Source organism: Natrix helvetica (genome assembly GCF_964273705.1).
Source record: "Natrix helvetica genome assembly, chromosome: 4".
NCBI lineage: Eukaryota > Metazoa > Chordata > Lepidosauria > Squamata > Natricidae > Natrix > Natrix helvetica.
In genome coordinates, this window is record NC_138550.1 from 140,490,362 (window position 1) to 140,517,669 (window position 27,308).

General features: G+C 39.5%; 1 protein-coding gene across 1 annotated transcript in view; it reads right to left on the reverse strand.

The window, feature by feature from the left end:
• MMP16 (matrix metallopeptidase 16) overlaps window positions 1-27,308 on the reverse strand; it is a 184,606-nt gene that overhangs the window by 13,344 nt on the left and 143,954 nt on the right. The window contains exons 7-8 of the mRNA XM_081952437.1: window positions 23,915-24,053; window positions 815-965 (exon numbers count right to left, since the gene is read on the reverse strand). Coding sequence (XP_081808563.1) covers window positions 815-965; window positions 23,915-24,053 — 290 coding nt within the window. The remainder of the gene's footprint in view (window positions 1-814; window positions 966-23,914; window positions 24,054-27,308) is intronic.

Here is a 27,308-nt window from a genome sequence, read left to right on the forward strand (position 1 = left end):
GTGCAGTTCTTCTACATTTCAAACTGGGGATACTTCAAATATTATATGAACCAAATGTCCAAAATAAAACACAAGCAGCAACAAACCTTCCTGTAGAAAAGCTGAGAAAATACAACAAAGAATGCTTATTTTAAAGTTGTTTTTTAGACTGGCTATATGTATAACTGAAACTTTAACTTCATATATAAAATTAATGTCAGCCCTAGAAGCCATCTTTCTTGTTGGAGCTTCAGGGCTGCCACATTTAGTACCTGGGAAAACGAAAGGGGGAATTGCAAGGAGTGGTGGAGGATTAGCCATAAGAACATTCCTTTCTCTGGGAATCAAGGACATTTGGCCTGCACCTGGATGGGAGTGACTGGGGGTTGTCTCCAGTTGGGACGGTGAATTGATTGGACCATGTGATGGACTTGTGGGCGCAGGGGATGGATCTTTGACTTTCTTTTGGGCAGGGAAAACCCAGAACTCTCAGATTCGGATTTTCCCAGATGCACCAATATGATATCTTTAATAAAACGGAACTTTGAGGAACTTCAAGCCTCAGAAATTTCTTTCATTGGGTGTGTTACTTGGAACTCTGACATTTAATTTTACTCTGCATATTCATATATTTATATCTGTGGTTTTTTTTTGAATAAATCTTAACTGCACATTGCTCAGCAGCAAAATGATAAATATTAGTGTTGCCATCGGAAACACTAATAGTGCCAAATAAATATTCCATATTTCTGAATATGTATTAATACTAATAATGAAGGAGAACAGCAAGCCATGTAAATTGTATGGTTTTTCCTTCCAGAATGAACATACTCACCTGTCTCCTTTGAAGAAGTAGGTTTTCCCAACATCCTCCCACCAAATTGCTGAATCAATACCATGGGGAGGAATCCCACTTCCTAATGATATCAAATCATGAGGATACCCTGGTTGGAGGGTGGTATCTTTGAAGATCCAGAACTTGTTTCCTGTGCAAGAGAAACAAAACACTATATTAGGCTTTCTACAGAAATTCTGACTAAGAATCTGAAAGATTATTTTTTACCAGAGCTCAATGTGTTGCATTCTTGTAATAACATAAATAGGATGAGGACTAGGTCCATGCCACAAATACATAGATGGGGCAAAGAGGTCCATATTATATGGCTATGTAACTCATTGGTGTGTTTCTAATTTTTTTACTACTGGTTCACTTGCACGACGCTTCTGTGCATGCGCCTCCCACTGCCGCTACTACTGGTTCACTTGATCCGGACCGAACCAAGAGCAACCCATCTCTGATGTAGCTGCAACTGTCTTGGTGGATTGTAGTTTCATCTGGCTCTCCTATTTTGCAATATTCTGAAAGTTTCCATGAAATGGATAACTTTGCCAAAGCATGTCTATCTTTAGAATTTCACTTATCTCCAACAACCCAAATTTCTATGCAGCCAAACAGAAGCAAGTTGTCACTTTATAGGTCAGACATGTTCCAATTGCATATCACAGGATATACTTACTATACCTGTTGCTTTAGAAACTGGAAAGTAGAAAAATGGGACCCCAAACACTTCTCCTTATGCTTAGGGAGTTGTATAGGCAGTCTTTCTACATGAACACATATTGACCCTTAGGCACTGTTTTCTATCAACAGTTTGAAATGAATTTTTGTTTCTCCCTATAGACTAAGGATCAGATCTGTGCTAGAACCATTGTGACAGAAAAACATGAAAATTATTTCTATTTTATAGATGTTCCACAGTAGTATTATATAAAGGATAAAAAAATAGAATGCAAGGAGGAAAGGGAAGGGAGAAAGGGAAAGAAAGTCTTTCTCTGATTTACAGTGTCTCTTCTTAACACACATTTAATTAGGAAATATGGTAAAGCTTTATTCCTTTGCATGCTGAGTGGTAGAGTAAATCTTTTATCAACTTCTTTATTATCCACTTTTTTTTACAAATGCATCCCTTTTTTATTCAAGAAATCAACACAATCACTGAAAGACCTTTTCTCAAAATTCTCTCTTGAAAATAAAAAAGTTTTGTTACACCTGTTTTCTTGCAGACAATAAACCTTGTATTCAGAATACCTGGCTTTATTTGCATGTCTTTGTAGAATATGATTAAAAGGAAGAAGAAAGGAAAGGCATAATAGCATCCATTACAGCAGAAGTAAACAGCATTTGGTGGTATATTAAACCACAATATAATTTTCTTATACTGTACAAAGGAAGGAAGGGAAAGGAGGGACAATTCACCTTGAGCAAAGAAGCAGGCTATATTCAGAAACCTTTTCTTTTGAATCTCAAGGATCCTAGAAACATACTCCTATTCCAAAAATATTATTTCAGTAGAGCATAGTCACATTCAGGGTGGAGAGGAAACATTTTAGAAAATATCCACTGCAGATCAAGGATCTCCTAGTCTCATTGCTGCACAATTTCCTAAAGGTATTCTTAAAGACAAATCTTGGTGAACTATTAAAAAATCCAGTGAAAACCAGGCCATTTTTTTTATCTTAAGGATTGACGCTGCAAATTCATTTTATATTAAGTCACTGGCTCCATTTTCCAGTAAAATTGATATTTCAGCTTTTGGTTAGCAATTTTTCTAAACTGTATACTGACAATAGCTAATGCTTGTCCAGTTTCCTTCTTGGTGGGTTTCTAAGTGGATTTAAGCTGGGGCCTCTGGGGCCCCAGTCCAACTACTGAGCCTTGAGCTGTTCGCAGGTGGGCTGCAGAAGCAGTGGGCAAGGATGTGAGCAGTGGGTTAGCACTTGTACAGTGGACGTGTGTGCCCACCACTTGTGCAAACGGAGCTCCATCTGTGTACGCTTGCCTGCCACTCATGCAGAATCATCCCCTCCCGCTGGTCCTCAAAAGCCAGAAAGGGGCTCTGGATTTATGGATTGAAATGAACAAATTTTAACACCTACAATAAATTTCTTAAAATTTAAATTTCTTAAAATGTATATTTGATATAAATTTAGGAATGCTCAGAATAAACCAGCCTTATCTGTGGGTTGTACAACTCTATTTTAAAATAAAATGGAATTGGTGGTGGGTCTCTCATGTTTAGTCAGAACTTAAATAACAGAGGAGGAGGAGCCAATGTCATGCCGATACGGATGTGCGGTCTCGATGCTCCGAGATCGCAGCCGATACTTTTGCCACTGGGTGGTCCAATCGGACCTAAACCGTCCAGCAGAGATGGTAAACAGGAAGAATACATATTGCTGATCACAGGGACTTCACAAAGTCCCTGATCGATGCAAGAGAAGTTCTTCAAGCTGGCGACAAAAAATCCAGCCAAGGCTGATGAAGTCGGGGCAGCTCCAAAACGGAAGGATACAGAAAGTGTTTCCAGCTGGTGAGGAATTTTTACCATTTTAAAAGAGACTGCCTATAAAAATATTAAAATTAATTTAAATTGGATAACAGAATAAGCGGCGGAATTAAGCTTTGAATGGTTTTGGACAGTGGGTTGTCTTACTTTTTAAATGCTATGTTCATGGATGGAATTTATGCAAGCCTTTTAAAACAAATGAATTAAGTTTTCTTCTTCTATTTTTTTCTTTTATTATTCTTTGTAACCTATGGACTAAAATTCTCCTCTTTCATTGCGTGTTTTTCTAACTCATTCAAGAATTGGACCCTTTTTTTAACTTGGAATATAAAAAAGATACAAAAAGAAACAAAGAAAATTGTAACAATAACACTGCTATTTGGAGGCTGGAAGTTTGTGTATTGGAAACGAAACACTTTTACTTTCCTTACTGATTATCCTGGCTTGGCATTCCAAGGTCTCACTGCTTGTTTATAGAGGGTGATAAGAAGAAAAGCATACAGATGTCCCTTTGAAGTATATCTTTAACCAGAGAAAAATGAAAATAAAACTTTATTGTGAATTTATGTTTAATCTTGTAAAAACCTTCCAAGCTAGAGCAGCAGTGTTTGTTAGCTGGAGATAATGGAACAACTTCAACAGCAGAAAGAAACTTTAAGCCTGCAAAAGATATTCTTAGACATTCAGAAATTATTAAACACATTTGAGAAGATGGAGAAGAAGTTGGAAGACTTAGTGTCAGGCCTGTAATTATATTCTTTTTAGGATCTTTGGCCTGCCACACTTTCTTATAATTTTCTATGCTGTTTCAATAGTGTAGTAGTTGGGAGGGGGGAATAGAAAGGAGTAGGATTGTAGAATGGATTGTTGACATTCTTTTGTAGAAGCCAAGGTCATCTTTTGTCTCAGCACCTCGACACCTGGCCGGAAGAAGATGGGTGTACATGCCAGCGTGGAAGATGATGATTGGAACATGTGATGGATTTGTGGGTGTGGGGAGAGATCATGAACTTTCAACTGGTTGAACTTAGAGAATGTACTTCCAGAGTTGAAATTTCCATAGCAGTACTAACATGCCTGCGGAATAAATTGCACCTTAAAGGATGTTTTGCCTTGGACAATGATTTATTTCTGCATGGTATTTAGAACCCTAACATTATTTCAACTCTCTACTTTAAAAATATTTCACTAGCTCCCTCCCCCTATCAAGGGGGAAGGGCTGGTGATGGAAGATCTGGTGATGTGGGTCTCGGCATTCCCAATGCTGACCGGGACAGCGTAAATATCAGCGAAGAATTAATGAGAAGCTTTTGGTGATAAGAAGAGGAGTACGGAACTTCAAAGGCAATGGAATGCTGTTTCCAGTTTAATTGCATCTGGAGGAATGGAGGAGGAGACGCGACAAGACGAAGGAAATCTCAGACGGACTTCTTCAGCAAAATTGTGAGTGCATGCTCCCCCTCCTTCCCCCCCAGCTTAGAAGCAAGATTGGAAAAAAAAAACACCCTTAGAACGGAGGTTTGGGCTCCTTCTAGACGGCAATAAATGAAATGGCATATCACCCTGCAACTAGATGGGAGAGAGATTCCCTTTCAAAATGGGAATTTCAAAGGAGGCAGGAAGAAGGAATTTTTCCAGCATCTGTCACTTGCAAGCCACCACAAATGGGGCTGCAACCAGTAAATGAAGCAAATTGGGCAGTAAATTGGGCTTTCCTCCCAGGACTTGGATGGAAAAGATGCTACTTACAAACTCCTTTGCCATCAGCATGGGGAAATGCTCCAAGCCAGCAGAGGGCACCTACTTGGCCCATAACTCATCCAAGCCAGCAAAGGGCACCTACTTGGCCCATAACTCCTCCAAGCCAGCAGGAGGGTCCTTGGCACGTAAAACCCCCTAGCCAGCCATCATTGGTTGAGCTGCAACCTGTGAAGCAGGCAACCCCGGGATGGGTCTTAACCCCAGGTCATGGATGGGAGGGATGCCAGTGGGCACCTGCCCTCCCTCAGCAGATGGCACCATGGCAGAAAGCTGGGCAGTGGCCAACCGAGGGATTGACCTCCCCATCGGTTCCAGTCTCCCCTGCAAGGCCCCAAAAGGTTCTTACCAGACCTTCCTACAGAGAAGAAATCTCCATGGAAGAAGGTATTATCAAAGGGAGGCCTGCGGGATGGATGGCGGGAAATTGTGCGCCTGTAAGGCCCCAAGTGGTTCTTACCCCACCTTCCTACAGAGTAGCAATCACCAACATGGAAGAAGGGATTACCAAAGCCAGGCCTGCAAGATGGGAAGCGGGACAAGGTGCATCTGCAATGCCCCAAAAGGTTCTTACTCCACCTTCCTACAGAGAAGCAATCTCCACCATGGAAGAAGGGTTTACCAAGGGGGCAGCTGCAAGTTGGAGAGCAAGGCAGTGTGATGAAACGGTTCCTAAGTTTAGAGATGTAACTAGGTTCCATTCCTCGTGGGGGCCAATTAAATGCCACCATTGTTGTCAACTTGGCCACAGAGCGTCAGAGTGTTTGGCTCCAGCCCCAATGCCACAAACGTGCGCACCAACCACCACGGCGGTAAAGAGAGGGTCCCAGATGCCACCACAGAAGAGTCATCTGGGCCAACAACCTCTGGAAGAGGATCCCCAACTTAAGGTGAGGAAGTGTCCTACCAAGGGGGAGGCCTCGGAAGAGGAAAAGGGCAGACAATCTCCGGAGGAGGATCCCCAACTTAAGGTGACAAAGAGTCCAACTAAGGGGGAGGCCTCGGAGGGGGGAAAGCCTAAACGACCTCTGGAAGAGGATCCCCAACTTCAGGTGGCGAAGAGTCCTACCAAGGGGGAGGCCTCGGAGGAGGGAATTGCCGAAGAACAAACGTGTGTACCAATTGCCACGGTGGTTAAGAGAGGGCCCCAGATGCCTGCACAGAAAAGTCATCTGGGCCAACAACCTCTGGAAGAGGATCCCCAACTTAAAGTGACGAAGTGTCCTACCAAGAGGGAGGCCTCGGAAGAGGAAAAGGGCAAACAATCTCCGGAGGAGGATCCCCAACTGAAGGTGACAAAGAGTCCAACTAAGGGGGAGGCCTCGGAGGGGGAAATGCCCAACCGACCTCTGGAAGAGGACCCCCAACTTCAGGTGACGAAGAGTCCTACCAAGGGGGAGGCCTCGGAGGAGGAACAAGGCCAACCGTGGATGATTGGATCCAAGAGCCCAGAACCTACAGCACCTGCAGCAGAGAGCCCGAAACGGCAATGGGAAGAGATCGCAATGGACTTCATCATGGAACTCCCAGACAGCAGTGGGCATAAAGTAATTTGGACTGTTATTGATTTGGTTTCTAAGCAGGCACACTTCATTGCTTGCTCAGGATTGCCATCCGCAAGCGAATTAGCGAAAATGGTTGTGAAACACATTTATCGCCTGCATGGAGTACCCAAGAAGATCATTTCAGACCGCGGAGTCCAGTTCACAGCCAAGTTCTGGAGAGAGGTCCTGAGATCTATTGGGTCCACACAAGAACTGAGCTCAGAGGTTCATCCCAGCATGAACGGTGCAGCAGAGGGAGCCAATGCGGTGGTGGAACAATACATCAGGTGTTTTGTGGACTATCAGCGAGACAACTGGTCGGACTTGCTACCCTTCGCCGAAGTGGCGTACAACGATGCGGTCCACAGCAGCAGAGGATTAGCGGGTTTCCAGATTACCAGTGGCATGGGAGTTGTTGCCATGCCTGAGTTGCCTAGAGAACCTCCTTCTTTCATGTCTTTGAGTGAATGGATGGACATGCTAAAGAAAGGATGGGAGAATACGAAGAAGGCTCTAGCAGTTGCGGCAGAAGCCTACCAGAAGCAAGATGATCAACGTCGCTCATTCCTAAACCCCTACCGTGTGGGGGACAATGTTTTTGTATCTACCAAATACATAAGATTAGAAATGCTTAGCAAGGAATTGGGTCCAAAATTTCTAGGTCCATTCCCAATAGTGAAGATAGTTAACTCAGTTACAGTTCAACTCAGTCTACCCAGAAGTCTAGGGGAAATTGACCCAGAATTTCATTGTAGCTTGTTGAAACCAGTAATTGGGTCTAACAGAAGAGCATCCACCCAAGCTCAATCTCCTCCTTTAGTGATGGAAGGGGAAACGCAATCTGAGGTGGAAAAAATTGTAGATTTCAGGCTGAATAGGGGTTGCTTACAGTACTTAGTGCATTGGAAGGGTTACCCTTGGTCTGAAGCTAATTGGGTGAACAGTGGGAACCTGAAAGTGGAGAAGTTAGTAAAGCAATTCAATGGGAAGTTTCCCGAGAAGTCAAGGGGTTCCCCTGGGTGGAGAAGAGGTGGTTAATTTTGTTATGTTAACTTTTATGTTATTCTCTTTGCAGGAAACGGTTTTCTTTTGAGGAGAGGCCGCCTGTCAGGCCTGTAATTATATTCTTTTTAGGATCTTTGGCCTGCCACACTTTCTTATAATTTTCTATGCTGTTTCAATAGTGTAGTAGTTGGGAGGGGGGAATAGAAAGGAGTAGGATTGTAGAATGGATTGTTGACATTCTTTTGTAGAAGCCAAGGTCATCTTTTGTCTCAGCACCTCGACACCTGGCCGGAAGAAGATGGGTGTACATGCCAGCATGGAAGATGATGATTGGAACATGTGATGGATTTGTGGGTGTGGGGAGAGATCATGAACTTTCAACTGGTTGAACTTAGAGAATGTACTTCCAGAGTTGAAATTTCCATAGCAGTACTAACATGCCTGCGGAATAAATTGCACCTGAAAGGATGTTTTGCCTTGGACAATGATTTATTTCTGCATGGTATTTAGAACCCTAACTTTTAGAGCACCTAACAGTAAAATATGATGAAGAAGTTGGAGGATGTTTATCAAGTGGAAAAAGTGGTGGTTAGAATCCTAAAAATCGAAGTGGAAAATGACCATAAAGAAATTAAATCTGCTGATATTTATGGTGATTGGTTTGTGTCTGGAAATGGAAAGAGTGGAATACTGAAAGAGGAATTAAATGGAGGGGAACTCTGCCCCAGATGGCAAGACACAGAAGAAGAAAAAACAAAAGAATTTATGGATTTAAAGAGAGAAATTTTATTAGCAACATCATTGATAACACTGACAATGAAAGATAAGCTGATTAAGGAAACAGAATAAGGACATCGAAATTACATGAGAGATTTTATAAGCAAGGAGTTGCTAAGATGAGTCCATACAAATTTGATTAAGGAGATTATTAGATGACTGATACCACAAATGGCAGAAGACATGAGACCGTATTGTTACTAGAAAGATACAGGTTGATATATGGAAGTGTATAATTTAAAACTAGTTAAACTTAGTGAAATTTAGTGACAATAGATATAGTCAAATAAATAATGATAATGATAATAATGTATACATGTGTAGTGTTATGATAAGTAATAATTGGATATGAATATTGAATGGTACCCATGAAAGGAAGATTAGAAATCTTTTTGATTATATATAAAGGTTAATAAAAAAGAACTAAGATTGAGATCACTTCCGGTCCCCGAGGGCGATGGACGTTCGCGTCCGCTGTTCGTCTTCTTGGTGGGCTCCCCTTAAGCTTAGGGGGAGCACAGGGAGCCTTGGAGGAGCCCCCTGCCGTAGGGTGGCTTGTTGGGACCCCCTGAATTGGCGGCGGCCGTAGGGGGGTCGCCAGCTTCGCCCCAGGGGCCAGGTAGCGTGGGGGGTGCGCAACAGCGTGCCTTCGCTGAGCGGAGTCTGGAAGGAAACAGCTAATCAGATGTTACAGCTGAAATGCGGTGAAGTGGGAAGCTTCCCTCAATCTCCTTTTAAATCTACCTAATTGATGAGCAGCAGCCTTTCTAAATTGTGGATTCAATACTTTGAAGTGTTAAAATTGCAGGGGGGGATTTTCCACCCCCCCTCAGAAAAGCGGCAATTGGAAAATCCCTCTCTCTCGGAAGAGAGAGAGAGAGAGTTAAAAGTTACTTTCTCTTCCTTTAAGCAATGGGAGGATGACTTCTTGCTACAATTGCAAAGGAGGATTGCTGAGTTGATTCTTTTAAACTACTTTATGGAAACTTTGGACGTTGCTTTCTGATCTCCTGTGAAGGCAGAGCCAAGATGGCCAACTTCCTCTTTCTTCTTGCACTTATGAATGAATTTCCCTTTTGAAAGAATTTCTGGCTTTGTACTATATCACACCCTAGAGATCTCCAGGAGCCTCTCTTCGCACGCATCTCCCTTGGATTTGGAATATTGATTTATACCATCTGGCTTGGAGCTGTATAGAGATCTATGCTCTCCTCTGAACTTGCTTGTCTTGTGACTTCTCCCAGTTGTGTCTTTCCATAGACGCCATTTCTTTGGGCAGACTTATAGCTATCTCTGAACCTAATATGGGTCCTAAAAAATTATCGCCTGGTGAGCCGTCTTCGGCCTCAACATCATCTATGTCCAGCCCAATTACCCCAAAGACACCATTGGACTCATTTTTACAACCTAAAGCGACTGAGGAAAGCTCAAAGGAACTATCAGTTGAGCAAATGTTTCAAACTCTCTTAAAGGGACAGGACGAATTGAAAAAACAACTGGCAGATTTAAATGATCATCTCAGAGAAACACAACACAAACAATACAAAATAAACAGAGAATAGGGGTGCTGGAGGAGGGCGCGACTGGGCTGAGGGAAGAGATTAAAGCAAGCCAGAAGGGGAATGTAGAATTTGAAAACCATATGATAAAGGTGGAATTTGAGAGAATGTCTTTTTTTCTTAGATTCCAAAACTTGCCAGAACCAGAGAATGAAGATCTCAAGGAGATTATGACCACAATTTTAGCAGAATATATTAAAAGAGACAAACAACAGCTATGGTGGGATATTGATTTGATCTATAGGATTAACTCAGCATACGCTAGAACACACAATGTGCCAAGGGAAGTACATGTTCAATTTCTTAGAAAGACCACAAGAGACGAGGTCTTAGGAGCTCAAAGAGTGGGACCACTAAAATATAAAGACAAAGAAATAACCGTTCTTAAGCAGATTCCAAAGAAAGTAAGAGAAAAGAGGAAGAAATACTCCTCATTAGCAAAGAAATTATATAACAATGGAATCTGGTTTAAATGGTTGTTGCCAGAAGGAATGCTAATTTTCTGGGAGGGCAGTAGAATTAGAATTAATACAGTTGTGGAGGTGGAGGCCTTTATTAAAAAAAATAGTGCCCTCCTAGATCAAACAGGGGACAGTACACAAGATGTGAAGGAGGGAAGGGCCACAGCTCTGCCAGCAGACAGGGGGAAGGATGCAACACTTAGAAGACTCAGATCACAAAAATGAGTTGAAACATTTTTGCAATTGTTGTTATAATGTAACTCTTGGAAGTGATATAAAAGATGATTGAATATATTGATGATTGAATGTAAAAACAAAAATCTGCCAATGTTTATTCAAATTTTGATGTTTTTTCTTTTCTTTTTTGTTAAAGTTGTGAGATTCGGGGGGGATTTCTACCTCCCGCATGATGTAGGTGTCAAAATTTTTCTACACCTATTTACCTTTTCCCCTAAAACATTTGTAAAAAACCAATAAAATTTTACAATAATAAAAAAAAGAACTAAGATTCAGTTAAGTCTTGATTATTAGGGGGGAAAATTTATGATACAGGATATAAACAAATAAAGGACGGATAATGATAACAATGTATACATATGTATGGGTACAACATGACGAAACTGGATGTAAACTGTAAACAATGATTTGGAAAGGAGGATTAGAAAATGTTGTTATTAAATATTATGGATGTTTAGCTAGAATAGGACATAAGGATTCAGTGTTATTGGAGGATTTTAGAAATAGTAAATGAAATGCCAGTATGTGGTTATGTATTAAGTCTTGGTATATTTTATGATGAAGGACGTTTAAACAATTATAGTCAAATGGAAATGGAGGTATGATGATGGTAACATGCATAAATATCTGAGTTAAAATACTTGAGTTAATATGAATTATGGTTGATGACTGTGGAAGAGATGCACGAAAGCCTTTTGTAACCAAATGATACACTTTCTACAGTATGTAAAGAAGGAAGATTCTTTGTGTTGTGTTTGTTTTGAAAATAAAAAATAAAAAAATATTTAAAAAGAACTTAAATAACAGACAGGATGTCCCAAGGATGTGGTTGTTTTTTTAAAGATGTTGCTCTTATCATCAAAGAAAGTTTTTCAGTTCTGAACTTGAGTTGAAGAAGCTTCTTGCATGAAAAGTGAAATGTCTTCAAGGAAAAACAAAATCCAGTTGCCTTTTGAAAAAGCATCTTTGGGACAAGCATGGCCTGGATGACTGAGAATCTCCATAGACATTTAACCAAAAGATCTTTTCCACCCAAGAACTCACATGAGTTTACAATGACTATTCAGAAGCTTCATCTACATTGTTTTCTTAATCTGCTCTACCCTGTCCTTTTCTAGATGGATACACTGACCTTGATTTCAACTCACTGTAGTCTAATGTTCTGAGCATGCATAGATTCTTTTCTACATTATTTAAGAAATACAAAAACCCACCCACAAGACTTTGTTTGAGATCATACAGAATAAAACAGAACGTTTGATATATAGTATGTTCTTTCTTTTTGTTGTAAGTTGTTGAAAACATTGAAGAGTTGGGTGGCCTTGAAATTAAATTAAGTAAACAGATAAATGGCTGGAAAATTGGCTTGGTGAATCTCAAAGTCTTTGAAACCTTTGATTTGGATGTGAATGTTATTATCTATGGAAAATCCATGCTGCTATAGCTAGAGCTATATGCTGCTATATGCTGCTATATGCTGCTATATTCATTCCCAGTGCTTGGGCTTGAATCAACTATTCCTTAATTAGCCTTTTCCCCCTCTGTATTAATCTCTAGGTTGCTGCTGGATTTCAGGAACATGGCTGTTTTATTTCTGGATGCATACATTGTACAACTCACCCTAACATGTGTAAAATCATGGAAGTAGAACAGTCTTGTTAACCTTCCATTATAGAAGCATTATAAAGTAGCAGAATTATATAATTCTGCTCATGTCTTTTCCTCTGCCATTTAACTCTAAAAAGATTAAACTCTAAAAGGTAACTGGATATATCTTACTTTGAAACTGGTGAGCAATGTCAACAGTAATTACTTATTTGCAAGTTTTCTCTTGGGCTCACACTGAGATATATTATGCATGCACTAGATAAAGGGTTTATTTTGCCTCGGCTGTCAACATTATCTGTAGTGCAGACTATATACAAGAAACCCAAACAGGACTAAAGCTTTTCTTAAAAGAAAAGTTTATTTTTTGTTTCTTAGGCTCAAGAAGTCAATGCTGACAGATTTCGGTTGAAGGTTGAGGTCATGAATAGAGAGCCATATTTTGGATGAATTTGAGTAAGGAAACTGAACAAAAGCTTTCACATTCAGAACAGAACGCTAAAAGGATTTAAAGAGAAGAAACAGCCCAAAACTGAACTGAAGTTTAAGAATGAAGCTGGGCCTAGTTCAATCATTATGCTCCTTTGTGGAGGCTATTAAACAACATTTCTGCTAGGTGGGTTCTATATAAGACATATTTTAAATTCTGTATGATTCTCCCTTTTGTGAAGCAAGTTGAATAGGCACAGCGTACAATTGTTATGCATCTTAGTTTCAACTTGCATTATTATATGTACATGTATTTTCCATAAAAAGGTCACAACTATTTCCTCTATAGTATAAATCTGTTGAAAGGCACAAAATATTGTCAATTAAAAATAACTAGAATCTATGTATCTGACCTGAAAGGTAGATTTAAGTGACAGTAAGTAGTACAATGCATAAATTAAGTCTCAATTTAATATTGGTGAACACTACAGACCAATGAGTATAAGCAAGTAGCAGTTATTCCTGACCAAATTTACTGTTCAGGTTGTATAAGAGGGAACACATACCTAGCTAGGTTATTATTTTTCTTATATTATAAATATTGGCATGGTTCATTTCATTACTGTTGTATCATCTTCCACTATTTTATAATTAGGCATTATTTGATTCTTATCCATATCCTGTCTGTATATTTTATCCTTGCGAAATATATCTGTCAGCAATGGCATCAACAGTGTTGAGAGTTATGGCAGCTGGGGTGTGAATTTTTCTACAATTTTTATTTTGCTGCATTTAGCTTGGTACAAGTTTTAACGTGACAGATGTCTTTGACAGTTCACTTTTCGCACTGTTTAAAATCTGTGTCACACTAGAAAGAACTTCACAATCTTGTATATCTAATGTTTAAAAAGCAGTTACATATTTCTGTAGCATTTCTTGTTCCTTTTCAGCAGAGAAAGCAGTCCTGAATCAAATAAAAGAATATCACTGCCTTTTAAGAAATTATTCATATTATACCACCTATTTGCAGAATGTTTGGGCAATATGCCCATAAGGTATTGTAGAATATTATGTCATATACAAGTTTTAAAAAGACTTTACTAAGAGACTACACTTTCAAGTGAGCTGTCATTTTCTAAATTTATTTTGGTACTCAAATATCAATGGAAAATATAAGATACATAAAATGTTTTTACACACACACACACACACACACACACTTTCTAAATTTTGAAATTAAATAAACCTTTCATTTTATAGAAAGGCCATGCATCTTAAGATGGTTTACGGCATAGTACAAATCTAGTATGCATTCAAGAATTTTACCTGCTCTATCAAATTTTCTATTAGTTAAAAAAATCTGTTTAAAAACTCCCTTCCTATGATTTTGTAATCTTGTGGGTATACAGGTGAAACTCGAAAAATTTGAATATCGTGCAAAAGTTCATTTATTCCAGCAATGCAACTTAAAAGGTGAAACTAATATATGAGATAAGACTCATTACATACAAAGCAAGATAGTTCAAGCTGTGATTTGTCATAATTGTGATGATTATGTCTTACAGCTCATGAAAAGCCCAAATCCACAATCTCAGAAAATTAGAATATTGTGAAAAGATGCAATATTCTAGGCTCAAAGTATCCCACTCTAATCAACTAATTAAGCCATAACACCTGCAAAGGGTTCCTTTAAATGGTCTCTCAGTCTGGTTCAGTAGGAATCACAATCATGGGAAAGACTGCTGACCTGACAGTTGTGCAGAAAACCATCATTGACACCCTCCATAAGGAGGGAAAGCCTCAAAAGGTAATTGCAAAATAAGTTGGATGTCCCCAAAGTGCTGTATCAAAGCACATTAATAGAAAGTTATGTGGAAGGGAAAAGTGTGGAAGAAAAAGGTGCACAAGCAGCAGGGATGACCTCAGCCTGGAGAGGATTGTCAGGAAAGGCCATTCAAAAGTGTTTGGGACTTTCACAAGGAGTGGACTGAGGCTGGAGTCAGTGCATCAAGAGCCACCACACACAGACGGATCCTGGACATAGGCTTCAAATGTCATATTCCTCTTGTCAAGCCGCTCCTGAACAACAAACGATGTCAGAAGCGTCTTACCTGGGCTAAAGAAAAACAGACCTGGTCTGTTGCTCAGTGGTCCAAAGTCCTCTTTTCTGATGAGAGCAACTTTTGCATCTTATTTGGAAACCAAGGACCCAGAGTATGGAGAAGAATGGAGAGGCACACACTGCAAGATGCTTGAAGTCCAGTGTGACATTTCCACAGTCTGTGTTGATTTGGGGAGCCATGTGATCTGCTGGTGTTGGTCCACTGTGCTTCAATACAATACAATACAATACAATACAATACAATACAATACAATAGTAGAGTTGGAAGGGACCTTGGAGGTCTTCTAGTCCAACCCCCTGCCTAGGCAGGAAACCCTATACCATTTCAGACAAATAGCTATCCAACATCTTCTTAAAGACTTCCAGTGTTGGGGCATTCACAACTTCTGGAGGCAAGCTGTTCCACTGATTAATTGTTCTCACTGTCAGGAAATTTCTCCTCAGTTCTAAGTTGCTTCTCTCCTTGATTAGTTTCCACCCATTGCTTCTTGTTCTACCCTCAGGTGCTTTGGAGAATAGTTTGACTCCCTCTTCTTTGTGGCAACCTCTGAGATATTGGAACAATGCTATCATGTCTCCCCTAGTCCTTCTTTCTCTTAAGCTAAACATACCCAGTTCCTGCAACCGTTCTTCATATGTTTTAGTCTCCAGTCCCCTAATCATCTTTGTTGCTCTTCTCTGCACTCTTTCTAGAGTCTCCACATCTTTTTTACATCGTGGCGACCAGAACTGAATGCAGTATTCCAAGTGTGGCCTTACCAAGGCATTATAAAGTGGTATTAACACTTCACGTGATCTTGATTCTATCCCTCTGTTGATGCAGCCTAGAACTGTGTTGGCTTTTTTGCCAGCTGCTGCACACTGCTGGCTCATATTTAAATGGTTGTCCACTAGGACTCCAAGATCCCTTTCACAGTTACTACTACTGAGCAAGGTATCACCTATACTGTACCTGTGCATTCCGTTTTTGTTGCCTAAATGTAGAACCTTACTCTTTTCACCATTGAATTTCATTTTATTAGATAGTGCCCAATGTTCAAGTTTGTCAAGATCCTTCTGTATTTTAAGCCTGTCTTCTGGAGTGTTGGCTATTCCTGCCAGCTTGGTATCATCTGCAAATTTGATGAGTTTCCCATTTATTCCCTCATCCAAATCATTGATGAAGATGTTGAAGAGTACTGGGCCTAAAACAGAGCCTTGGGGTACTCCACTGCATACTTCCCTCCATGTAGATGCAGTTCCATTGAGAACTACACGTTGAGTGCGGTTGGTCAGCCAGTTACGAATCCATCTGGTGGTGATGCTGTCTAACCCACATTCTTCTACTTTATCTAGTAGTAGGTTATGGTCTACCTTATCAAAAGCCTTACTGAAGTCCAAGTAAACTATATCAACAGCATTCCTCTGGTCCACTAATTTTGTCACATTATCAAAGAATGCAATAAGATTAGTCTGGATTAGCTTCATTAAGTCCAGGGTCAACGCAGCCATCTACCAGGAGATTTTGGAACACTTCATGCTTCCTTCCTCAGACGAGCTTTATGGGGATGCTGACTTCATTTTCCAGCAGAACTTGGCACCTGCCCACACTGCCAAAAGCACCAAAACCTGGTTCAATGACCGGGAGATTACTGTACTTGATTGGCCAGCAAACTCGCCTGACCTGAACCCCATAGAGAATCAATGGGGTATTGCTAAGAGAAAGATGAGAGACATGAGACCGAACAATGCAGAAGAGCTGAAGGCCACTATTGAAGCATCCTGGTCTTTCATAACACCTCAGCAATGCCACAGGCTGATTGCTTCCATGCCACGCCGCATTGAGGCAGTAATTGCTGCAAAAGGGGCCCAAACCAAGTACTGAGTACATATGCATGCTTATACTTTTCAGAGGTCCGATATTGTTCTATGTACAATCCTTGTTTTATTGATTGCATGTCATATTCTAATTTTCTGAGATTGTGGATTTGGGGTTTTCATGAGCTGTAAGCCATAATCATCACAATTATGACAAATCATGGCTTGAACTATCTTGCTTTGCATGTAATGAGTCTATCTCATATATTAGTTTCACCTTTTAAGTTGCATTACTGAAATAAATGAACGTTTGCACAATATTCTAATTTTTTGAGTTTCACCTGCATATAGTATATAACAACTGCTATATCCTTTTGCATGAATTTTCTTGAAGTATATATATTTTTGTAAAACATTATCTAAAACATGAATATTTTTTCTAACAACTCTCTCAAATGCATGCAATTTTGGATGCAGCTTATCAATCAGTAAATAGTTTGAGGTAAATGTTGTGGAATCTTCATTCTGGAAAAGATCCTACATTAATTAAACAATTTTCTTAGAAAAAAAGATGATGAATTTCTACTTCATTCCTAATTTGAAATTAGATCTAAAAGATGAGCCATTGTATCATGCTAAATTTACAAAGTAAATTTATTCTGAGTTACAGCACAATCTCCATAATAATGCTGCACAATATTTAACTTTAATTAAACCCATTATTGCACTGTATGTATATCCATATACTTATACAGTATATACTACACACACCCTAAACTAATTTCACATTACTACCTGGTCATTTTGCCAGTACAAATAAAGTGAAATGAAGTTTGCTCATGAATATGCATGTATACCTTTTCCAGAGAAAATTTTACTTACTAAATATGTACCGTGTCTCTTCTTTTCTGTCCCAAAATAAGCACCAGGGGGATGACTTACCCACTTACCTTAGGGACACCACAGCCACGTCTCCCATGCCCTGACACCTATTGCACCACTGTCAACTATGCAGGAGGCTGTGTGGCGCATTGTGCCATTGTGTGCACGTGGCAGCACTGGTGCAATGAGCCTCATGGTGTTCTGCTATGAGTGGCTGCCACGGTGCAATGCGCCACATGGTGTCTGGCCACAAGCAATCGCAAGCGGCTGCAGAAATCACACAGTGGAACAACAGGTGTTGGGGTGTGCGAGGCCTGGCTACAGCAGTCCTAAGGTAAGTGTTTTGTTTGTTTGTTTTATTGGATTTATATGCCGCCCTTCTCCCAAAGGACTCAGGGCAGCGCAAAGCATTAAAAAACAGATATTACAAAACTTAAAAGAAAATTAGAAACAATCCAAGAAACAAACCGAATTAATATAACACTAAGATTTTAAAAATTAGATAAAATTAATAGACCAGGCCAGCTTGCTGGAAAAGCCAACTTTTTAGGGCACGTCGGAAGGACTGGAGGTCGGGGATTGTGTGAAAGTTCGGGGGCAGCTCATTCCAGAGGGAAGGCGCTCCCACAGAGAAGGCTCTCCCCCTGGGGGTTGCTAGCCGACACTGTCGGCCGACAGCACCCTGAGGAGGCCAACTCTGTGGGATCGCACTGGAGCTAGGAGGCTACTGGTGGCAGTAGGTGGTCTCGCAGGTACCCTGGGCCTAAGCCATGGAGCACTTTAAAGGTCATAATTAGTATCTTGAATCGCAACCGGAAAACAACTGACAACCAGTGCAGGCCGCCTAAAAGGGGTGTAACATGGGAGCACCTAAGTACCCCCATGATGACCCGCGCAGCCGCATTCTGGACCAGCTGAAGCCTCCAGGTGCTCTTCAAGGGCAGCCCCATGTAGAGAGCGTTGCAGTAATCCAGGTGAGAAAGGACGAGGGCATTAGTGACTGTGCATAGAGCATCCTGATCCAGAAAAGGGCGCAACTGATGTACCAGGTGAACCTGGTAAAAGGCCCCCCTGGTCACGGCTATCATGTGTTCTTCTAAACTAAGCCGCATGTCCAGGAGCACTCCCAGATTGCAGGCCCTCTCTGTGGGGGCTAAAATTTCTCCCCCTATCATCAAAGATGGAACAAGATGCACAAATCGGGATGACGGAAACCACAGCCACTCAGTCTTGGAGGGATTGAGCCTGAGCCTGTTCCTCCCTATCCATATACGCACAGCCTCCAGGCATTGGGACATCACGTCGAGGGCATCGTTTGGGTGGTTTGTGGCAGAGTTGAAAAGTTGGGTATCATCAGCATATTGATGATACCCTACCCCAAAACCATGGATGATCTCGCCCAGCGGTTTCATATATATGTTGAACAGGGGGGGTGACAGAACCGACCCCTGGGGCACACCACAAGTGACGCGCCTCGGGGTCGATCCTGCCCTCCAGTCAACACAAACTTTGACCAATCCGACAGGTAGGAGGAGAACCACCATAAAATGGTGTCCCCCACTCCCAACCCTCTGAGTCGTTGCAGTAGGATACCATGGTTGATGGTATCGAAAGCCGCCGAGAGGTCTAATAGGACCAGGACAGAGGAGCAGCCACTGTCCCGGGCCTGCCAGAGATCATCGACCAACGCGACCAATGCCTTCTCCGTGCTGTACCCGGGCCTGAAACCCGACTGAAACGGATCCAGGTAGACAGCTTCATCCAGGTACTGGGGAAGCTGACGTGCTGCCACACTCTCGACAACTTTTGCTACAAAGCGAAGGCTGGAGACCGGACGATAGTTGGCTAAAGAAGCTGGGTCCAGGGAAGGCTTCTTAAGGAGGGGCTTCACCACCGCCTCCTTCAAGGCAGTGGGAAAGAACCCCTCTCTCAATGAAGCATTGGTAATCGCCTGGAGCCAGCCTCGTGTCACCTCCCGGGAAGCCAAAACTAACCAAGAGGGACACGGGTCCAGCACACAAGTGGCAGCACTGAGTCTCCCCATAATCCTGTCCATGCCCTCGGAGGTCACAGGGTCAAACTCATCCCAGATTGTCTCCACAAGATTCATTCCTGTCGACTCGCCCGAATCTACCCAGTCAGAGTCCAAGCCTGTCCAGATCTGAGCAATTTTATCCTGCAGATACTGAACATATTCTTCAGCCCTATCCTGCAAGGGGTCTTTTCCAGTTCCTTGGTTAGGTAAGGAATGGGTCACCCTAAACAGGGTGACTGGGCAGTTATCTGCGGACGAGATAAGAGCGGAAAAATGTTGCCGTTTTGCCGCTTTTATCGCCACTATGTAGGATTTAATATGAATTCTTACTAGTGTTCGATCAGATTCGGACCGGCTGGCCCTCCAACCACTCTCTAGGCTTCTTTTCCAGCGTTTCATCTCCTGGAGCTCCTTGATAAAGGATCAAGGGCTTGTTTTCAGAGTAGGTCATATTTACGAGGAAATACAATGTGTGTGTCTGTGTGTTTGTGTGTGTGTATGTGTGTCATTCCAGATTTCATATATTCTTTAAGAAAGCTTTTGCAGGAAGGACTTATTAAAAAAATTAATGACCCCATGGAGTTCAAAGGATAAATTAAAATAATTTCCGAATAAGTATAAATAAAAATCAGTGGTACTAATAATACAAGAATAGTATTAAAATAAATAGCACTTTTTTTCTACTAGACCATGATTTTTTGAAAATAAAAGGATATAATTTAATAATACTTATAAAATGGTATTACTTATGTATGGCACTATTAGATTAGGATACATTTCCATAAACTAGAAAGGAAAAAATTATTTATATCAGAAATGTTAAGATATGTACTAGATATATATATATACATAGAAAGAAATACTTGATCAGATATCTGGCCCTTTTCCCAAAAATGAAAAAAAGAGAAACTCTTATTACTTATGACATCTTTTTGAAGGCTGGAATAGGTCCTCAAAATAGCAAAGACGTTTTTCACAAAAATTAAACATCTGGAGCTGAAAGCATCCTGATTTTCTTAAAAGTCTGAAAACGGAAGATCACATCTACTGCTAAATTGCCTTGAAAGTTCTCCAAGTGCTCCCCAGGGAAAGCCAAGCCAAACCAATTACACATGGCATGAATGAGGGGAATACATCAAATAGCAAATGTGTTTTGTTTTCAGCTTGGAACAAAACAATTCCTCTCAATACATTGGAATATTCTGAGCCACGGCTGTTCTGTCAGAACAAACTCAAAACAGCTTGATTCTTTTTTCTTTTGATTAAAACTCTCAAAACACACTTGTTTTGGACTCAGAATCTTGAAATATCTCTGTGGTAGCAAGGCTATATTCACAGTATAAACGTTAACAGTATGGACTCTTCTCTTCTATAAATCCTCTGGAGTTACCCATCAGTTTTGCTTCTTGCTTTGGTATGCAGCCTGACAGTTTTCAATGTACCACCTATTTTCTAGCATCCTAGCACACAGCCTGTACTGGTTTTCTGGTAAATTAAAAGAAAATAGAGAGGGAAAAATGAAATAAATTATATAACACTTATCTCCTGTTCCTGTAATTCTGAGACACATGGTCAATGAATTCCAACTCCTCTTTCAACCAAATTTCATTTTAATGTATGCCGAGTAGTGTACATTCAAAGTGACAATAAAGTTATTCTAAGTCTTCTGTCTACTCTACCCAAGAAGCTTCTTCAGTTCTAACTGACTGGTTGGGAATGGGAGGATTTATACTGTTTATAGTTCACAGAATGTACATCTTTCCATTCCACACCAGTCAGTTAGAAGTGAAGAAGTTTCTTGGATGAGAAGCTAAACATCTTCAAAGAAAAAAAACAAGAAAGTCCAGTTGCCTTTTGGAAAAATCACCTTTGGGTCAGTTCCTTAATTGCTTGGAGGAAAATCAATCTCACAAGAGACAAATGGAATCAAACTTTATTTAAAAAAAGAAATGTAAACATTCCTTTCCAATTTTATGTAGTTTCGTATAAAATAGTTGATAGTGGAAAAGAAAAAGGGATGGCTAAATCAAGACAGCATCTTAGAAAAATCTCTAATACAAAAAAAAAAAAAACCCCACTAAATATAAATGACTTAAACACATTGAAACAGTAATGAAATGTGGTACATTTTAGCTCTTTTCTGTTTTTCTACAATATGTGTTCTCAGCATTTTGTGTTCACACAACCTTATGTGACACTCTCCACCCATAATTAGCTGGGAAAAAGGTACCTTTCCATGTTAACTATTTATTAAGCAATAAAAATAAAAATAAGTTTCTCAAAGCTGCACTACTTATATTCTTGGGGATAGAAGCCTTCAAGTTAGGGGGTGAAGAGAACTTCAAAGGTAGCCAGAACAATTTTTAAGAGACTCCAGTACCACCCAGCATGCTGTCTTAACCAACCTTTAAGCTACAACGAGCCACTCATTATAGCAGTTAAGGGTTTTCATCTAATCCCTTACTGTGTTGCTATAAATTTACCTTATTTAACAAATACTTTATGAGTAATTATATTCTACATGAGTTTTCAATCCTAGTGAACAGGTTGTAATGATAAACTAGTATTTATTCAGTAGAATGTATAATTTTCACATTAAACTCAAATTAGATGCATATTTAAAGTTTTAATTTTATGCAACAGCTGATGCATATTTAAAGTTTGGTGAAAAACTGAGAGTGGGGAGAGGAATACAAAAAACTTCATTGCACATGCCATATTTTTGGTCTTTATGAAATTTTTAATTACAAAGGAAATTTGCATGAGAACAGGAACATTGTTAATACTTCATTTCCCACCTGAATTGGTAATGGCAGATAAATCACTATGTAACACAGATTACATGAAAAGCAAGACAGATAACTAATGCCCCAAATAACTAATTCTGATTAAAATGGACATGGCATATGAAATAGCAGGGTGACGGGATGGCACATGATCCCTGTTTCTCACCTATATGAAACTTTGCTCTTCTGAACTTTGGAAAAGTAACTGACATTTGTTGGGTTCTTTCAAATGGGAGAAAAAAAGTTCATCAAGTGGTCGTAAGGTGTCATAATTTCGGTCCCCTAAAATGATCTTGGATATTGTACAATATAACCATGGATTAAAGCTAGCTACTGCAAATTGAACTAACTAATTTCTGAAATGACACATGTGATATAAAGCACATTAAAACAGTCCAATTTTAAAATTGCCATTATTATCACTGCTCAGTAGGTAGGATACAGATTTCAAAAATCAATAAAGTATAAGGATTATAATAGAAATTGGAAATGTATCCTTATGGCAAATGTAGTTGCAGTAAAAAAAAAAAACTTTTGTTAATGTCAAGGATCTTACAAAATTTCATAATGTCAGAACGTGAAATTTTAGGAATAAGAAATCTTCTGAATGTTCCCTAACTTGAAAGATTTCACTGTTCCAATTTGAAATGTGGACTTCTCAGAGGTGCATTACTTTATTAGAAATAAGCAAAATTCATTTTTACTTATTTACAGTTCACCAAATAGATACACCATGTGACTTAGAAATAACGAATAAGAATAATTTAAAGTCTTTATGTTTCTTTGGTCAAAGTCAGTATTCAGAGCTGTATCCCAAAAATAATAGAACAAAGTGGTGTATGATACTGGAAAGTAAAATATATTTTTTAATAAATAAAAGGCAATGCAATTTAAATTAGGAATATTGTATTTGTATAACTGGGATTTTCTCTCCACCCCCCCTTTCATGCATTCAAATCAGAGGTGGTATTCAACCAGTTCTGAAAGGTTCTGGAGAACTGGTAGCAGAAATTTAACCTGAAGCAGCTTTGGCTATCATTCAAAGAGACATGTTTTATTTTGATCTAAACAAGTACTTCCTGGGTATGTTCATGTATTCAGTTAATAACATTTTCACTAAATTTAATCTATCTATCTATCTATCTATCTATCTATCTATCTATCTATCTATCTATCTATCTATCATCTATCTATCATCTATCTATCTATCATCTATCTATCTATCTATCTATCTATCTATCTATCTATCTATCATCTATCTATCTATCTATCTATCTATCTATCTATCTATCATCTATCTATCATCTATCTATCTATCTATCTATCTATCTATCTATCTATCTATCTATCTATCTATCTATCATCTATCTATCTATCTATCTATCTATCTATCATCTATCTATCATCTATCTATCTATCTATCTATCTATCTATCTATCTATCTATCTATCTATCTATCATCTATCTATCTATCATCTATCTATCTATCTCTTTATAGCCGGTCTTTCTTCCCACTTAGGATAATGATAAGATGCTAGTTTAACAGTCTCTTAGTAGAATTTTTATGAGAGCATTATTTTATACTTCTTACCTTTAAAGAAAACAAAGTTTCCATCACTGTTTTCATAAACTGCATCGATGCTTGAAGGCAGTCCCCTCCAGAAATAGGTAATCTGCATGGGGTATCCATCCATCACCCTGTTATTTCTGACTCGCCAAAACCACTGATCCTAGAAATAAGCAAATGAACCTCTGATGATATTTGGAGGCATCCGTAATGATCACAATGGTTATTGATACAAACTTTCATTTGCATTAAGTTGGACAACAATTTTGAATGTTCCACTGCTTCTCGGCTTAGCCTTGGCATCCCCCCTACCAGTACAAACTGGAATAATATTTCCTACCCAAGTTAGAAAGGGAGGTTATTTTCTTTATCTCTTCCCATTTCCATGACTTCACACTTAATCAGGGTGAATGTATATAAATGTCTTGCAGACGTGGATTATGGTCCAATTGTAATTTGCATTAATTATGATAAGAGCAAATGGAAATACACTGTGAGATTTATTCTAAAGTTGAAGCAAGCTGCCTCTTTGTACAATTTTGTACAAAATTTTGTACAATTTTGTCTAAACTTATTTCTCCATCCCTTTTAATGTTGTGAGTTTTGTGTATGTTTTTCTTTAATGTTTTAATGGATACTTATTGTACCTTTGTATTCTGATCACAGGTTTGTACAAAGTTTGTACAATTTTGACTAAACTTATTTCTCCATCCCTTTTAATGTTGTGAGTTTTGTGTATGTTTTTCTTTAATGTTTTAATGGATACTTATTGTACCTTTGTATTCTGATCACAGGTTTGTACAAAGTTTGTACAATTTTGACTAAACTTATTTCTCCATCCCTTTTAATGTTGTGAGTTTTGTGTATGTTTTTCTTTAATGTTTTAATGGATACTTATTGTACCTTTGTATTCTGATCACAGGTTTGTACAAAGTTTGTACAATTTTGACTAAACTTATTTCTCCATCCCTTTTAATGTTGTGAGTTTTGTGTATATTTTTCTTTAATGTTTTTATGGATACTTATTGTACCTTTGTAATCTGATCACAGGTTTTTGGAAAGTAAGTAGTATTTCTCTTTTCCAGTTGTAACAAATAATTGGGAAATACATATTTTTCACAGGGGAAAAAAGGATAAATCTATAATATTATCTTAGTCCTGGTTTGGTTATATAGAAAACTGTATTTCCATCTGAACCTCAGCTAAACCTAGATTTAAATACTGTTAGAAAAACAATATTCTTTATTTTTAATAATGAATAACACATTCAATGGAAAACTGGAAACTTTGACAATTTCTACCGTGTTTTCCCGAAAATACGACAGGGGCTTATTTTCTTTTGCCCCACGAAATATGCCCTTGGGCTTATTATCAGGGAGGGCTTATTGTTTTGGGGCTGCCGGGCGGCTGCTCCCTTGTGAACTGGCTTCCAAAGAGCCGGGCACAGCCTCAGGGGCGAAGCAGCCATGAGGTAACCATGCTCACGAGCAGCCGCCCGGCAAATCCCCTCTCCAGCTGGGCAGAGCGCCATTCACTGACCTAGGGGGTATCCCTAAGGTGCCAAGCCATGTGGTGCTCTGCCCGCCCCCCCAGCTCCCGCGGCTTGGCACATTCGGGATACCCCCTAGGTCAGTGCATGGAGTTCTGCCTGGCTGGAGAAGGGGGTTGCGCTAGCGCCTGTTTCGCCCGCAGCTTCACCAAGCCCTTGCGCAGCTCTCCCAGGCCACCGCCGCTGGCCGCTGCTGCCCGCCGCCGACTGCCGCCGCCCCACTCCGAGCATAACTTTCAAACTCCAAAACTTGGGGCCGAGTCTTCCAGCATCAGCCGCTCTAGGAGTGCTCTCTATGGTGGGCCGGCTGCCAGACAGAGAGTTTTCCGGACAGAGTCACTCCCAACCTAGCGGCATACCGAAGGCGGCAAGCAACGTGAGTGCTCCCCCCGGCTCCTGTAACTTGGCGCTTTCGGGATAACGCTAGGTCAGTGAGCAGTGCTCTGCCTGGCCGGAGGGGGATGGTTGTCCAGGGGGTTTATTTTTGGGGGTGGGCTTATATTTTTGCCCACACGAAAATTGTGGCAAGGGTTTAGTTTCGGGACAGGTTGTATTTTCGGGGAAACACGGTATGTATACAAAAAACTTCCAACTAAAAAAAATGCCATAGCAAGTAAAAGTTAAATGAAGAATTACAAAGACATTTGATAAATGATTCAGATAACTTTGAAATTCCTTTTCCCTGAAATGCAGTTCTACATAGATCAAATGATCAAAAGCAATATTTAACTGCCTCAATCTAATTCATTAGTTTGTTCATAAACAGTTTTATTCACAATACCTGTGGCATTGGCTTTATTTAAAAATATACGTACATGAACACTTCCACATACTTTATCCCTGTAAATTTAGAAATTGCTGGTACAGTCGGCCTGGACCATTCATAACCTTATTATACCTCCTGGCAGATATATTTTAACTGGGTAATTTTAATTGGGTATTTTTTAGGATTGTTGAAATACTGTTTTTATCTACTTTACTTTGTACAGTGTCGTATTGCCTCCTCTTCTATGTTTTTATGTTTGTATGTTTGTATTCCATTTTATCTGTTTTATTTGACTGTACACCGCCCCGAGTCCCTTTGGGGAGAGGGGGCGGTATAAAAATCGAAATAAAGGTAAAGGTAAAGGTAAAGTCATTAATTGATAACACAATCTTTCTGCCATTTTTACACTTTTACCATCTGTTGCATGCAAAAATGATACCTGTATATGTATTGATCAAAATAAAACAAACATATTAAATAACTAATGTTATTTTATCTTAACACTGATACAGTGACCCATATGTCAATTACTAGATAAAGTTGCCACAATATTGTACATTATTTTCCATATATTTGTTTCAACTTTTTGAAATATTATAGATGAATAGTAATCGTATGTTTTGATTGTAAATACTAATTTATTCTCTCATTACTTGGAAAAACCTAAAAATGGTCTCTGTTGCAAAACATAAACCTCACTCAAAAACATTGACTGAGATGAGTGGCCATAGAAATTAAACAGTGAATGAATGAATGAATGAATGAATGAATGAATGAATGAATGAATGAATGAATGAATGAATATGGTTGAATGAATGAAAATGGTTGAATTCATTGGTTAATATTGTGAATGCAATATTGCGGTTATCCCTCGTGTTGAACATCCTTTGCTTTTCTGGAAGAAGAAGAGAGTAAGGTTGATTTGCCTAGCCCTGAATAGTACCAGAAAAAAAGACTGATAAAGAGAACAATACTGGTAGCTGTAGCAACTCTTCATATTTGTAAAAAACGGAATTGTCTTCATCATGTTGAGATATGAATTCCTAAAGGTATATTTTGATATTCACAAATATCTATTCTATATTACAGTAATGCAAATATAT